This window comes from Colias eurytheme, chromosome 20 (assembly GCF_061535395.1).
Source record: "Colias eurytheme isolate Ceu_HAF_F1 chromosome 20, ilColEury1 Martin Lab GWU primary, whole genome shotgun sequence".
NCBI lineage: Eukaryota > Metazoa > Arthropoda > Insecta > Lepidoptera > Pieridae > Colias > Colias eurytheme.
In genome coordinates, this window is record NC_142999.1 from 5,260,825 (window position 1) to 5,277,765 (window position 16,941).

General features: G+C 31.6%; 2 protein-coding genes across 3 annotated transcripts; one reads left to right on the forward strand and one right to left on the reverse strand.

The window, feature by feature from the left end:
* The first annotated feature begins 128 nt into the window (after window positions 1-128).
* l(3)05822 (SH3 domain-containing lethal (3) 05822) lies at window positions 129-12,979 on the forward strand. 2 transcript variants are annotated; one of them, XM_090113481.1, is made up of 4 exons: window positions 129-406; window positions 1,121-2,004; window positions 2,527-2,754; window positions 11,513-12,979. In XM_090113481.1, exons 1-4 carry the CDS (start codon window positions 388-390, stop codon window positions 11,819-11,821), a joined length of 1,440 nt encoding a protein of 479 aa, XP_089969607.1. In that variant the 5' UTR covers window positions 129-387; the 3' UTR covers window positions 11,822-12,979. The 2 variants fall into 2 exon arrangements, with proteins under 2 accessions (XP_089969607.1, XP_089969608.1); XM_090113482.1 differs by lacking the exon at window positions 129-406 and adding an exon at window positions 557-752.
* A 148-nt stretch (window positions 12,980-13,127) lies between these two features.
* On the reverse strand, window positions 13,128-16,455 carry LOC149899640 (cysteine-rich hydrophobic domain-containing protein 2). The gene is made up of 3 exons (XM_090113879.1): window positions 16,220-16,455; window positions 14,722-14,932; window positions 13,128-14,299 (listed from the first exon to the last, which is right to left on the reverse strand). Exons 1-3 carry the CDS (start codon window positions 16,336-16,338, stop codon window positions 14,132-14,134), a joined length of 498 nt encoding a protein of 165 aa, XP_089970005.1. The 5' UTR covers window positions 16,339-16,455; the 3' UTR covers window positions 13,128-14,131.
* Between the last annotated feature and the right edge of the window lie 486 nt (window positions 16,456-16,941).

A 16,941-nucleotide genomic window follows, 5' to 3' on the forward strand; every position in this document is an offset into this window, starting at 1 on the left:
AGTAAAAAAATCATTTTATATCTGTTGAGAATGCAGTCTCCAATCACCTGTCACTTTTTTTTTATCCAGTCGGTAAACTGTCAATTGCAATTTGCCTCACAATTTGCAGTCAGCAGTTGGTGGTTTGTCAATTGTCAGTGTCAAGCTAAAAATTTAGAAGCGTTGTAAAATATTTTTGAGTTCGAGTTTTACGACGTTATAATTTCTTAATAGATATAATAAGCCTCAACAAAGTTATCCATTAAATAATTATGATATATATGAGAGAAAACTATGTGTAAAGTTGTGTATTTAAAAACTTGGAACTGTTAATGTAAGTTTATTGTTTGTAAGTTGGAAGTTTTTCTATTGCGTTGCAAAACTATTCGCTGACGTCTGTTCTTTACGATGGACCTCTTTAAACACGGTACGTAACAATGTTTTTTTGTTAAATATTATTCGATGATAACAAATAACATAAAATAGTGGAATTAGTGCAAAAAATCTTCGAGTATTATTTTAACGAACTCTATCAAGGCCGTACTGTCCCGTACCTGGCACCTATATGATACTGCGTAAAGTGCAACTAATTTAGTCATTGTGGGTGGATCTCGATATTATCAATGTATTATCATATTTGACCATATCCGTTGTTTTATATCGTACGTCTATTGCGTTGAGTAGCGTCGAAAGCTTTAAACGTACTTTTATAACCGCAATTTTTCGCATTTTCTGCGTAAATAATCTCGAAACAACAAAAAAATAAAGTTGCAGTGAGTATTTCAAATTTTAATAGTTATTTAATACAATTTAAACATACAGAAAAAAATATTTGTTATGTTGAATTAGGAAGGAAAGAAGTGTATTCAAAGGAAAGGCACAATTTGTTCAAGTACCTACAGATTAAAGTGTTAATTTATGCATATAATTTATCTGTTTAAAATTAAATTCATATTCATGAAAATATATAATTCTATTGTTCTTGAGTTCATATGTTTGGGAACAATGCTGCTCAACAATTATTTAGTTATTGTCTTGTCCACGATTTTTATAATTGCTTTTCATACCCATTTTTATGCCATCTGTTGCCATCTTAGCTACTGAACGGTTGAATAACCTAAAAAATATTTACTTTTAACAGGTATGAAGGGTCCATCCCGGCCAGCTCCTGTGCCACCTAGTGCTCATGTTAATAGATACTCTCCAGTGACTAATTGGAATGATGACCCATTTGGGGCAGAAGTTTTTGAACCTACTCCCATTTATGCACAGAAGAAAAAGCCCCCACCTCGACCACCACCACCCAAGGTGACCAAGCAGCCTGAAGTACCTACAAAACCATCACACTTTATACGTAAACCTACAGTTCTCACTTCATTGTTAAATCGTAAAAGTAAGAACACAGTGAATCAACAGAATGGGCCGAATCAACCTATATTTACAGATTTTAGTAGTGAAGTTGACAGTAGAATGTTTCCAAAGTGTGACCGTACCAATATACAAACGGCAACTCTCATAGATCTGTCATCACCGCCAAGCTCGCCAACATTTACAACTAGATCTAGCAGTGATGGAATCAGTGTGGATAGCTTTGGATCTGATGCCACCACATCGACTAATCACCGAAACGCGATTAGTGGTGGTAATGCTTCACAAGCGGAAAGTGGTTTTGAGGATGATTTTGATCTTTTCCTCACTTCAAGAAAGAAAATTAGCAAAGAGGATACTTTTGAAGATTTTTCAAATATAGATCCATTTTCACCACAGCCAGTAATTAAACCTCCTATCATGAAGAAGCCTGTGCTAAGTAAGGATCTGTTTGAAACGTTAAGCACTACTAGTAGTCAGTATTACAATCCACCTTTAAAGGGGCCCACAATAATAAGAGCTAAACCAGCTCGACCAAAACCTCCGGATAATTCTGCTCTATTGAAAAGTACTTTTGGCAGCAACTTCCAATTGACTTCAATGAACATAAATACCACCACGCCAATACAAAAAGTTGCAAATGGCTTTGTAGATAGTGTAAGTATTATTAAATAATTTTTATATTATACCTCTATTATATATTATAGTTAATCTTATTCTTTTCCTTTTATATTTTTACTTATCATTCAATACAATAAAAATCTAATACACACATTTCATGTCAGCATTTCCTGAAATAGAAATGTGCTCACTCATATGTTGTTAATTGTGTAAATGAGGCTATATCTGACTATGTATGATGGCGTAATTTCAATCGCTATGAAAATTTGTATTTGTAGAAATTTATAGGTCATTATAAATAAATAATTAAAAGTTTCGTAATTATTCTATTTCATATTGATTCTATTATTTAAAGGTTTTTGTGTTTTTATGTTCACAAAAGAAGTATTTATGTATTTTCCCCAACCAACTGCAACCAACACATTATGACTTATGAGTCACTTATGACGCTCACAAAATTTGACTCCGATTTGTTATCAGAATAACACCACTCGATATATTCCTTTACATTATAGTATAGCCTTTAAAAAAATAAGTAAGTAATAAATGATCTCACAGGACCAGAAATTAAATTGGGATCACGAAGACTCGCCTGAAAGGAAGCCCACTCCACCCATGCCAACAATACCTCCGCCACCCCCGCCACAGATTGATGATGACTTACCTGTAGTGTGGCCTGATGATATACCAGATTTCGATGAAAATGATGAAAGTGATGATGATGAACCGCACGCGATCGCGCTCTTCGACTATTTCACGGATCACCAAGAAGATTTATATTTTTCGGTGAGTACAATTTATATTTAAGTTATACATATATCAAAATAAAGGTTCAAGGAAAAGGAAAAAATAAAATAAATATTTTACTGCTGTAAAAACTATCTAGCTGCTAACTAAAATAATTGGGATATGAAAGCAAGTCAAACCAATACACCTTCTTTAATTTTTTATAATATTAGGAATAAGCATCATATAGCATTTTTTTCGTGTACATATTAAAACAATTATTGTTAAGATAATAGGTTTCTGTGCTATACATAATATTATATGCCATTCAGTATATACGTAAATTCGGAAATTCCGTGACGTTAATTAAAACAAACATTTCAATTTCTCGAACTTAATTAGTCATAAAAAAAATATTTACATTAAATACTATCGGTATTATACAATAAAACTTATAAAAGTGCACTAAATTAAATTTAATGGAGTATCAACCTGATAAAATTAATGTCGTCTGACTCGTTAAGCATGTAATAACTAATAAAGTGTCTGGTCATTGCAGTTAGGTTTCATTGCACTGCTGGGAGGCGTATGACCATATTATTGTAAATGTGTTGTGTAGTATGTATTGTATTACATGTTTGGTAATGCATTACGCAACGGAATAATTATTATTTATACATATCTTTGCAACTTTTCCACTAATCTTCTTGTTTAGCTTTCTTATTTTTCCGTTAAAATGGCTCGATGCCAAATCTATGAAGAGAAATGTCAAATTTAGTAATTATCGTTTCAAGCCGGCCTTCCAAGTTCACGGTTATTGTATATCATGACTGCTATGGTAAATATTAGTTTAGACCAAGCATTACATGCTACAGTCACTTGTATTAATATTTATAACAATGAAGCTATTTTCCCATTTTAATGATCCTACATGCGTACATATACCAATTGCCGCAAGCAATATTTAAATATATTTTTTCTTGCCGGTAATAATCTCCTTTGTAAGCGTTTCATTTCGTAGTCATGACCATAAGACGTGATAGCGTTTTCCTCTCACACAAAGAGTACACCAAACGTTATTAAAATTTCCTATCTATTATTAGAACTCAATACATACAAGATTTCACGGACATATTTGTTAACCACGTTAAGGCGTTAATTGATTAAACGCATTCAATTCAGGAAATATAGTGTCTATAGTGGTGTCAATTTTGTTTACCAAGTTCAAGGTATTGTGCCAAATTCGTAGAATTGTTCAATGGACGTTTATGAATTTCATATGGGATTATAATCTGCGACGAAGGAAATGTTGTAAATTGCGAATAAAAATTATTTATTATCTTTATATATAGGTATATTTAATGTTATTATCAAAAAATCTTATTCTATTAGGAACTAGCCGAGTCAAATACCTACGTGAACTTAAGAAAATTAAGTTTTCTTAATTTTAGACGTAAGATTCTTTAGTATTTCTTTCATAAGATTTTTCTCTTATCATTAACAAAAAAAATAAACGAAATCAGTCCAGCTATTCACGCATGCCTCTGTGACCAAAGGAATTACGGATTTTTAATATATTAAAGTTTAATTAATTGAAGTCGCTTCTACAGGGTGTCCCAAAAAGTAGTGATGAACGCAAGTTGGGAGGTAGAGGACCTAGAGGGCTATCCGAATCACCCCCATGTATGTTATGCGATTTTTCGTATTTTCGGAGTTATGACGTTTTTTTCAATTTTTCTGCTATCGCCCAGTACGATGATATTTTCACTCATGGTGACGTCAATTATTGCGGAATATGCTTGATTTTTTTTGTGCTAAGCTGAAAGATAGGCCAATTTAGTATGGTAACATTTACTATAGTTAGAACTTTGAATGGAATAAAAAAAGAATTAAATGCCAAGAAAGATAAAATTACCGAGTATGTTCACCACTTCAAGGGCCCGTAAAAAAATAAAATCACATAAAAAAAGTTTTCCATTTGGCTTTTAAAAACTTGCTCTATCTATCAGGTAGCTACCCTGAAAATTTCATTTTATTATTCAGAAGGCTTCAATAGAAAAATTTAAATCTAAATGAGGCAAGTGAAAAAATTGAATTTACATGATGATTAATAAAAACAAATTAAAACCAATAACAAGGTGTTTAATTACCAGAAATTTTTAAAATAACCCTGCTGTTGCTCAGTGCAAGTGCGACATCACCGTAAAAAGTTGTCTTTTAAATGTCTGAATGCCCTTTTATCATTTTTAATGGTTTCTTCTGCTACTATGAATTTCGGGGTTATTTCGTCCAAATTATGGCAGTATCTCGTCTTTGTAGTATCCCCACGGAAAAAAATTAATAGGGTTTATGTCCGGGGACCGTGGAGGCCAGGCTAAAGGGCAAAGATACCCTGAAAGATAGATTGGTCGTTGCAGCCTGCGCATGCGCCGGTGATGCCTGCCTTAAATCCTGGCCTCCACGGTCCCTCGACCTAAACCCCATTGAATTGTTTCAATGGGGATACTAAAAAGACCTCGGCTACTTCAAAGAATGCCACAATTTGGACGAAATAACCCCGAAATTCATAGTAGCAGAAGAAACCATTAAAAATGATAAAAGGGCATTCAGACATTTAAAAGACAACTTTTTAAGGTGATGTCGCACTTGCATTGAGCCTCAGCTGGGTTATTTTAAAAATTTCTGGTAATTAAACACCTATTTAATAGTTTTAATGATCATCATGTTAATAAAATATTTGCACTTACCACATTAGATTTCAATTTTTCGATTGAAACCTTCTGAATAATAAAATGAAATTTTTAGGGTAGCTACCCAATAGATAGAGCAAGTTTTTAAAACCCAAATGGAAAACTTTTTTCATGTGATTTTATTTTTTTATGGGCCCTTGAAGTTTTGAACATACTGGATAATTTTATCTTTCTTGACATTTAACTCTTTTTTTTATTCCATTTGAAGATTTAACGATAATAAATGTTACCATACTGAATTGACTTATCTTTCAGCTTAGCACACAAAAAAAATTAAGCATCTAGCGCAATAATTCACGTCACCATGAGTGAAAATATCATCGTACTCGGCGATAGCAGAAAAATTGAAAAAAACGTCATAACTCCGAAAATACGAAAAATCGCATAACATACATGGGGGTGATTCGGATAGCCCTCTAGGTTCTCTACCTCCCAACTTGCGTTCATCACTACTTTTTGGGACACCCTGTATAGAAGGTTACTTTTAAATTTACTGTTACTATCTTTGCGTGTGCAGCTACAATATGCTAAATGTCACAATGTTTTACGTGGTTATTTATTACAACTTAGCTTGCGTGTTCTATTTCGTTAGTTTGAAGTAGTGTCCATTTTTGTATACAATATTTTATTTTTACTTTTTAAATAGTGTGCAAGCAAGTATAAGTCAAACTTGTTATTTTAATGACGTAAATGCTGACAGGAAATCGTATAGGTGCACATCTGGCACTCGTTGACGTAGCTAAACTTAATCGCGTTTATATTTCTGTTTATTTTGTTATTATCGAGCTATAATATAAACTATATTGCGAGGAATACTACATATTCGCAGTATTGCGTTGGAATTTTTATTGATAATAATTTGCTCCATTCGTATCAACAACAGGAACTTGAATATCATTGTAACTTCCAGCTGATTGATATAAAATAAACTTTGCTATTTAAAATGACAATTAATTGCTGGTTAACTAAATAATCATTGATCAAAAATATATTGAAGGTTTCTGTTTCCATGTTTAAACAAGTTTCTTTGTCTAAGATTCGTAGTATCTGGCCTTAGTATCTGGCTAAGATTCGACAATCAGCTATTTATTTTTTTCTTTTAAATATATTTTCCTTAATGATATTTTTGGCATTTCTGTTGATGTATGACAATTCACTTTTAAAAACATATTTTGATACAATAAATATTTTCATTACATACAGATAGGTTGGACTTATTTGGGATCCAGTACCTGTAGCCTGTTGAGCGCAAAACGTAATTCGCGTAAAAACAGTTACGTAAAGCCGATGTTATTCTATGAGCTATAATTTTATTTTCCTGTGCTTGGTTCGTTTAATTACATCTAAACTGTATTAAACGAGGGCACGCAATTACACAATTACCTTGGCTCTTACAGTAAAGTTACAATTTGTTTGTGATTTTCAAAGGTATAAACCATTCTTACCACATGATTAATCTCTATATGCCACTACTCTAATTACCGTCTCGCTCAAAAGTCGTATTGGAAAAATGGTGTAGTTTTTTCATAAATAATTTTTAAACGTTACTCGTTAACGTGATTTATCTTAATTGTTCATTGTGGCGAGTGTAGTTATTGTCAGACTAAGTTTCAGGACAAGGTTGAAATAATTAAGAGAATAATTTTATGCTGTAAGGCGTTATTTGTAAAAAATCAGCCTTATCATCTGAGAACAATGGCAACTACCCACTTCAAGGCGGTGTATCATAATAAAACACACAGATTTCTTACAGAAAACAGACAGAAAGTGTACGTAAACTGTTCCACTCGTTTAAAATTCGTTGGTCTTTAATTCTATCTCTTAGGTAGATATCTAAGTAAAGACCTACAATTTTTTGTATCTATGATTTATTTAAACATAGTTACTAGGAACTCTGTTATGGTATGCTTTTGTTTCCAATGCGGAATGTTTCAATCCATAGTGTAAGTAGTCCTTGAGCCTGCTTAAGTTTTCAGGAAGGTATTTGTGGAAATGTTATTTGCCTGTCTTCCTTATATGAAATATTAAAAAATCCTTAATATATTTGATATTACATTATGTAACTGAAATTTTAAATACATATTATCTTATTCATTGTTTGATACGCATTACGATGATTATGTAGTAATAAATATAACGACTATAATATAATGATAGTGTAAATAACTATTATATGTACCATGTTTGATATACATAACCAACATGTGCTAGTAGTGACTATGGAGTTTCCAAGAATCCTGTTTTATTATATACAAGTGTCACTTTATATTATGTATTTATGCCATTTAAAAGAAACTTAAAAATATTGGAATATACATATCTACTTACCTAAAAGTATTGGTATCTTGTTCTCATGAGATGCATTTTAGTTGTAAAACACAATTTATTCATACCCTAATACTGAACAAAAAACAAAAAACGTCTTCAAATCATCAGAACTGAACAAGATTTATTCGGTTAACCCAGTCGAACGATCTAAGGAAACAAACCTAAAAAAATCAGGCGAATTGGTAACCTCCTCCTTTTTATGAAGTCGTTTAATAAACAAATAAATAAACATGTGATTTTATTACATCCTACTAATATTATAAACGCGAATGTTTTAAAGTATAGATGGATGGATGTTTGTTACTCTTTCACGTAAAAGCTATTGGACCGATTACTATGAAATTTTGTATGTAGGTAGCTGAAGAACCAGAATAGGACATAGGCTGCATTTTATCGCCGAAATCTCACAGAAACGAAACTGTATTTTTCTTTGAAAATGCGGGCGGAAATCTAGAATAGCTATAAGTAGTATAATAGAAACGGAGTTTATAAATGTATTAAACGCGTGTCATAGAACAAATGGGCTAAGGGCATAGAAAATCGTATTAAGTTATAAATGTTAATCCAATTTGGTATCAATGTTAAACATTTTTGCGTTTTGTTGGGGTGAATTAAAAGATTTTCTATAATCGTAATTTTTATCGGTTTGACCTGAATTTCATTAAATAGTAGAGGAATCGGATGTAGGAACGATTGGAGCCCAAACTAAACTTTATTATCCGTGTCTGAAAAAAAAGGCACAATAAATTTAGAACTATATTTGTAGTTGTTAAATAACAATTCATGAAGGTTGTACTGAGTTTGTTCAGAGATTAGGTAATGATGCACGTCAGACCGAAGTCAAAGACAGAAATTAGAGATAGATACATTCGAATATTTTACTAGTCAGTCTGCTGACCCATTAGCAATACTAAAAATATGACATAAAAAAAGTGTAATGCTTTATTGCATAACTAGCTTTCCGCCTGCGGCTTCGCCCGCGTTTTCAAAGAAAAACCCGCATAGTTCCCGTTCCCGTGGGATTTCCGGGATAAAACCTAGCCTATGTTACTCGTGGATAATGTAGCTTTCGAATGGTGAAAGAATTTTTAAAATCGGTCCAGTAGTTTATGAGCCTATTCATTACAATCAAACAAACAAACAAACAAAGTTTTCCTCTTTATAATATTAGTGTAGATGGGTCGATCAACTTTTAATGGTCCGACGGTACACGCATCATGTCCCTGAACGATAATTAATAAACATGAAATCAGAAAGAGTTAAATTGGTTTTAATTATATTCCTCTTAATATTTTCTAACATTATTGTGAACAATATTTTACTTGCTTTATTAATTTGTGCGTAGTTTCATGGTTGTCCAGAGACTAAATGCAATTTTCCAGTACTATCACATTTGTCCCCAAGCTACTATGCATAAACAAACTTCGCATCACGAACACATACTATCACGACCATAAATACCAAATAGACTTCTTGATTCAGTTCATGATTATTGACATAAAAACATACAAATATTTTTTTTTTATTGGATATAATACGTTTTTCAGGCATTTTACTTTTGTCCCCATAAATCATCTACATGGCACAGGTCTCACAGACAACCGTAATTTAGTTATGGAAACAAAACACAAATGGCGCGGTAGATTCCTAAACAACAAGCTAAACACAACAATTAACTGTCGGGCTCAAACGCCATTTTGATTTGTATAAAATCACGGCAACAGTCGTCCGAGCGATGTTGGTGAGTGTGGGGTGGCTTTATTGTCAGTCCGTCAGACAACTGTGATTAAAGCATAAGTACTTGATGCATTGTTATCAATTATACTACACGAGATGCGCTTTCGTCTATAATTTAGTGTGAGCTGAGATTAATATATAAAATAACAATAGTATTTGCTTGGCGGCTCAAAACGTTAAAAATGTCCCGCGGACAACCAGTCACTGGGCCAACCAAAGTGGTTGTACCATGGACAATTTGGTTGTACCTAGGACAATAATTATATAAAACTTATACTTTAACAGTTAAATAGTTCATGTTTTGTTTATTACTCGGCTGTTTCGGGAACAAATTTTTATTACGCGATTTTATGTCTAGTTTAATTGTAATTTTAACATTTCAAAAATCAAGACGCTACTACTACAACTAAGATGTCCCCATATGAAAATCACATTATACTTCATTCATTCAGTTATATCGAGAATCAGTTCATTTTAATTAAGTAAAATCAATAATGCTATACGTAACAACCTCGCTTTAATAGTTTTTTTGTAAAAAATATCACTATTTCCGCTTTACTGAAACTTTTTTATATATGAAACATTATTTGGTTGTTCAAAAGACATCATTCGTTTCAATTTTAATAAAAATATTTCGTATTTTGGGTGTAAATAGAACAAATATCAAAATATTATTTATTATTTAATATTAGAAGAATTTGTTTTAATTCTTAAGGGAATTTAACATTTAAAAAAGTACTATTGTGTAAGTTGTCCAAAGGACATTATTTCCCGTGAATAGATCGGTTCGTGAAGGTAAATCCACAAATGTATTAAATCAACTGCACTGCTGCTTATATAATCTTAATCTACGAAGAATTATCTTCTAAATGAAATAGTAAAATGCTGAAAATTAAGTAAAAAAAAAAAATACGAGAAAATTATGATCGGGACCTTTAAAAATTGATTGACCCAGATAACAGATAAACGTGTGTGCTCAGAGATAAGCGGCGACGCTATTAACTCTATTCTTTTAGATAAATAATGTAAACAGACAATAATAAACGATGTAGTATCAATGTTATTTAAGAGCGATTGTTTAATTTTAAATTTATCCGCTTTTCTCGTCATTGTATCGCATGTATTTAATGAAGCTATATTGAGAATGTAGGATAAGCTTTGTCAATGGATCATAACTTGGTGACACCATTTTCTTCATATGGAAACTGGAACATTCTATATTAAATATTAATACTAAGAAAATATTGGCGTTTTTTAAGACCGATACATAGAAATCTAAATAACAAGACACATAGAAGTGCTATAATGTCATAATTCGTATGAAAACCGCTGTCGCCAAAATCAACACATTCAAACCGAAAGCTAAACAGTACACACAAGTATACTATGCCTTTTATTGGACAGCTTGATTTTAGTGAAAACTAACTTAACTATTAAATTAAGCTTTTGAATATGTATCCTAACGCACGAATTTACGGTTTATTTTAGAATAACATCCCTAAGTATATGAGACTTTTTGCTCCAATACGAACAAACGTGATAATAAGAATGGTCGACTGTGTCATTCATTGTTATTTCGATTACTATGGTGACACTCGTAATACTTGTAAATATTCTATAATTTTAAGGAAAAACGGCATTATTTCTAAAAAAAAATATTTTCCGATGAAATATTATTCCTTTATAAGTATAATTACAACTTGTGGAAGAATTTCTGCAATGGGAATTGCTGAAACACACCATGTATACACTCATACGTCTCCAGAGCAACTGAACAGTGACGAATGCACTGGTGATGTGCAAATCACCTGAGTGGCGACAAGGTCACGCACGCTTACGACTTCTAGTGTCTTGTTATTTAGATTTCTATGGACCGATACCTACATTGATTTAATTTAAAACAATGGTTAGTGTTTAAAAATAACTTGTTTGGACTTATAAATCATCAGCATCCGATGTTTGTTTGCTTTACTATAATTCTCATGTTCATTTTATTTTTTCAGGCTGGCACGAAAATATTTCTGATTCGGCGCGAGAATGACGAATGGATGTACGGTAAACTGCGCACAGGGGCGGAAGGTCTCTTTCCTTCGAACTACGTTGAGGTAAAGATACCTTTACCGAATGATAGTAAAACTAAAATTGGCACGGCCCTCGCATTATATGAGTTCATGCCTGTCCAAGAAGGAGATCTGCGTTTTAACATCGGTGACAAGATCAACGTTCTGTCCAAAATAAACGATGAGTGGTATTTCGGCGAGTGCAATGGCCTCAAAGGACAATTCCCAATTAATTACGTGCAAATTAGTTAGTACTTGATATTCAGGGTATTTTGTGATACGACATCGATGCTTGCGACTCGTTCGAAGTCCATTTTAGTTAGATGTTTTAAATACAGTGATGAATTTAAAATTTGGTCCATTTTGATTTAATGTAATGGGAACGTATGTAAAGTGAAGACTGATGTCTATATCTCTTTAATGTTAAGTATCGTCGGTGTAAATCAAATGCTTATAGATCTTGTAATGATTTTCAATCAAGATTAAATTTTATATTATTGATTATCGAAGTGAATTAAAGTAATTGACGTTATCGATTATGTGCAATATATTGATTTTATGATTTATAAATGATCTGCATGCTTCAAACTTACTAATTTATAACTTCTTGCGATATTCATAGTACTTGTTGCCATAATAACTTAAGTGTTTTACTGAAGATTAACTAAATGCACAAAACGAGAATTAATATGAATCATCCTTAGAGAAACGGTGACTGAATGTAAATATAATATCTGCGCGTCTAAAATATGAATTTAATTTAGTTTAATGGTTGTGTAAAGTATATCGAAATATTATTATAATAACTGTTTAGTATCCATATACTTTGGAAAATGAAGTGTGGTTTACTCAGTTCATTGTATTGTGCAATTAACATTACTCTACACAAAATATTATTCAAGGAAAATCGCAAAGCGGTTATGCTGATATCGAGTCAAGTATGAAGTAAATTTAATGTAATTAGAGATTAATTATTATTGTGTATCCGGTTTTTTAAAAAGGTAAAATTTATTATTCGTAATTCTATAATTTTGTATTTGATTTAAATGTATAGCTAGTCTCTTTGTAGATAAACAAATATTAAATCGCATGGATTTGTCACATTTTCAATAATTTCCTTCCAAACTATCTTTTATTGAACATCTAAAACACTTAATTTGAATATGAATTATAAATGTATTGTTTATAATGCTTCCCCTATCTTATCGTTAACTCCTTTGTGACAAACATGTTCGCGATTGTTTTGCAATATTACGCATAATATTAATTATTTTTGTACGTCTTTTGTGTCATTTCTTTTGTTTAAGTTGTATTATTTTGGGGACCATAACATTAAGTGCCTTATGTATTTTGTCAATGTGTATTATGTGTATATAAATATTAATTTATAATAAAATATTGCCAATTTCATATACCTAAGTTTTTTTTTCCGAAACATATTCCGTTCTAATCTTAAATTAATGTTATTTATTTGTTTGAATTTAATTTTTCAGAATCTCTATCTTAAAAAGGTAATTAAGGGTAATAAGTTCTTACGTAAACTTAATCAAAACAGGCCTTTCACATTGTGAGATTTATTATTTGAACAAAAATAATCTATATTATGTACTTAAAATATTTACATTCACTTAATTACGACTTAACATCAACATACCCTGTCCGCTTTTCAACCGTTGCTCCATAAAAAATAAAAAGGTATGGCAAGAAATCTTAGAATTTTCACCAATACGTATACATACATATATATTTTAATTTTAAAGCCAATTTTCAAATATACATATAGATACGCTTTCGTCGAAGTCACAACACGTTGAAAAGGGAAGAAAGGGTAAAATCCTTTCGTATATAGAGTATCTACTATAAACAATTACTTGTCTAATAACACAGTCCCGTTAATTTTCCTAACATTATTATGGTGATTGGTTACCAAATTAAAACTTTGCTATGTGTTCTACATTACGTGTTCACTGCGTCCGCACTGACACTCAGGTACATAAAAATATAATCGTTTTCGATATTGTTCGTGAAATTCGGATTATTAGAGGCATTGTAAATGTATAGAAACATTATAGTACCTTAAAATGAAGCGAAGCATTTCCGTGCTCGTATCTAATTAAGTAAACTTCATTGCGTGTATATTGGGGCAGCTTTGATAGCATTCACATAAACTGTCAGATAGATATATCTGAAGTAATGTTTAAAGAAATCAATGTGTCGAATATACGAGTGTAACTTTAAATGGAAGGTATAAAAAGAAGGTAGCCTCATCCGCCTCAGTTTACAGGGTAAACATTGTAAACTAATGTTTCTTCGAAACCTTACATACATTACACATTAAGATAACATCGCTTTAAAAAAAATCGAAGCTTTAAATTTAATAATGTGACATCTATACACAAAAAGCACATTATAACAACATTTTAGGTAGAGATACATAGTAATTATTTACAATATATAACATAACATTGTAGTGAAATTTGTTGCATCAGAAGTTATTGTTTTGTGTGGAGTTCTGAGATGTGTTATGTTATTTATATTTACAAGTAAGAACTTTGCCGCGCTTTAGTCTGGCCTGTATATGGGTATTTTCGGTATAAACTCTATGAGAAGCACGTATTCCATCATGGAGGAAGAGTCACAGTGCTGTTTAGTGAGCCGCCAACGAAGACCTAACTTATTATAAAGCCTGCTATTTTCCCATTCCAATAATTTGTTCAGTGAGTGTTGCGTCTGGAATAAAAAATAGAAATATCATTATAAAGTATATTGTTACGTAGGTTATATAAGACTGCTCTAATGGCAAAATGCAGCTGTTTTTTTTTCAGTTCAACATAAAATATCAGGCTATTTCTTAGTTTGCAGTGTTGGTGGAATGCCAACAAAATCTGAAAACTTACCTGGGTAAGTACAATTTCTATTAATAGAAAAAAATTATAAGACATTTTGATTATTTGACTTTATACATAGATTGGAGATTACAAGATAACTGGTCAATGATCATAAAACCTGTCAAAAATTATCCTATTATCACACAGACAATTAAAGCATGCAATAAAATCATTATCTCTAAAAATTAACTTATTTTCTGTCCAGAATGCATAAACTTAGATGTACATTCTAACGGCTAAACAAAATATAGCTAATAGACTTACCCTTTTACTAAGACAAATAACGGGCCACAGAGAGCACCCGAGCGTGCAGCAGCAGCACATGCAGCCGCAGAACAGCCACTTGACATTCACCGGCAAGGTTTTCTTAAGCACACAGTTGATTCTGGCTATGGTCGCCTGGTACTCCTCGGGGGCGACGCGAGATTGCAAACCGGAAGGAAATTCATTGTTGAAGCGGTTGCTCAGTCCAAAACTGGAAATAATCATGTTATATTTTATTGGGGATTGTTTAATAGACACATTCAGATGTATAGAAAAATATATATCTTTAAATGAATTAATCAATCCATACTAATATTATAAATGCGAAAGTAACTCTGTCTGTCTGTCTGTTACTCAATCACGCCTAAACTACTGAACCAATTTGCATGAAATTTGGTATGGAGATATTTTGATACCCGAGAAAGGAAATAGGCTACCTTTTATTGCGAAATAATATGTACCACGGGCAAAGCCGGGGCGGACCTCTAGTCATCCTATAAAACCTTTTTGGTCTTAGTTTTAGTTGCAATGAAATACACTCATTAGTAGTTTCTAAAAAAGCTTGATTTACTTCCAAATCTATCAAAGACTTAAGTCATGATATATATTTCTTATTTTTATATTCCAAGAAACAAAAATCTAATATAAATTATTTCTCAAAACAGAAAGAGACAATCAAAACAAATACTATGTAAAGTTTTTCACACAGGCTTGTTGACAAAGTTTTATAATTATTACAGTCCAAAACATATGTGAATACTGAATTAATGTGTAAACTATAGATATGAATGTTAAATTAATAAAGAAGGTAATTTTAACAGTAACAAATTTATCAACAATTTGTTATTGTTTTACAAATTACTTTACTAGAGCAATATTAAAACATAATGATGATAATACATTGTAACAAGTGTTTATATAATTATCGAGCCACATTGTAGTTTTACGTAATGAGCAATAAAGATCATTAATTTATTTATAATGGTGAAACTTTCTCATTTAATGACCTTGTAGATAGTGATTAGTGCTTGATAGAATATTACTATTGTGGTGTTTGTAAAGTGTTGAACCTGATAATGCTTTAAAAATATGAGTACATCATATGTGAAATGAAATTACCATTAATACCTTATTAGTACCTAATAAGACTTTAGTAAACAACATGTTCTTTAAAGTGTTTCCTATGTATATAGTGAATATATAGTCAGTAAATAAACGAGAAACTAACGACAGTATAAGTAACAAATACAGTAATAAACTCAAGACTACATTTTGTCCCAAATTAAATCTTCGTCCTATATATTCTATTGTATCATAATATAATTTGGCATTGGTCATAATTCTTGACAAAGCATATTCTAATTGCCATAATCCAAGATGACAAAGAAACCTGAAATTTAAAAACTTGGAAGGAGAGTAATATTGTTTGCAAGTTGATATTGATTGCATTCTTTGATAGCTAAAGGTGTAAACAGCTGATAAAAATATGAAACCTTACACTGTCATATTCCCAGCTCCACGAACAACGATCGGGTCAGGCACTAATGTCACATGCGTCTCCTCAATATTCTCCTCAGGATCAGTCTCATCTTGATATATAGCATCAAAATCTGCCATCTTCCTTAATCACTAATTCAACAATTTCAAAAATATCTCTGTTTGAATACACATAACAAAGCACTGTATTTGTGGGACCTTTTCACAATCATTGAAAAAGAAACATGAAGTGAGTGACGTTTCATAAACACATTTGTTTTTAATATCACTGTTATCGTTTCGGATACAAGGTAATTTGAAACAAAAAATCGAAGATATTTGACGCACGCACGCAAATATGTAGTCTTAGATTTAAATTATATTCGTCCATGGTCTTAGTGATTAAATTGGAATTTCAACAATTTTATCATGTTATTTTTGTGTTTGTTTCAATGATAATATAGTTTATAAAGAAACCGCCAATTTAAAAAATTTAAACAATTGGCATTGATTTGTCCTTTATTATATTAATAATGCTTGATCTATTGAAAATTAGCTATCTATAAATCATAACATTTAATGATTTAAATGTCAAGCTAGAGAATATAGTTATTTCATACAATATGAACGATTCATCCAGTAGAGGTGGGGTAGAGATCACGTAGAGATTGATAGAAAGTTGTCACATAGAGACGGTCTATCGATTTCTCAACAACCATTCTTAAATTTACATGAAAATTGTAA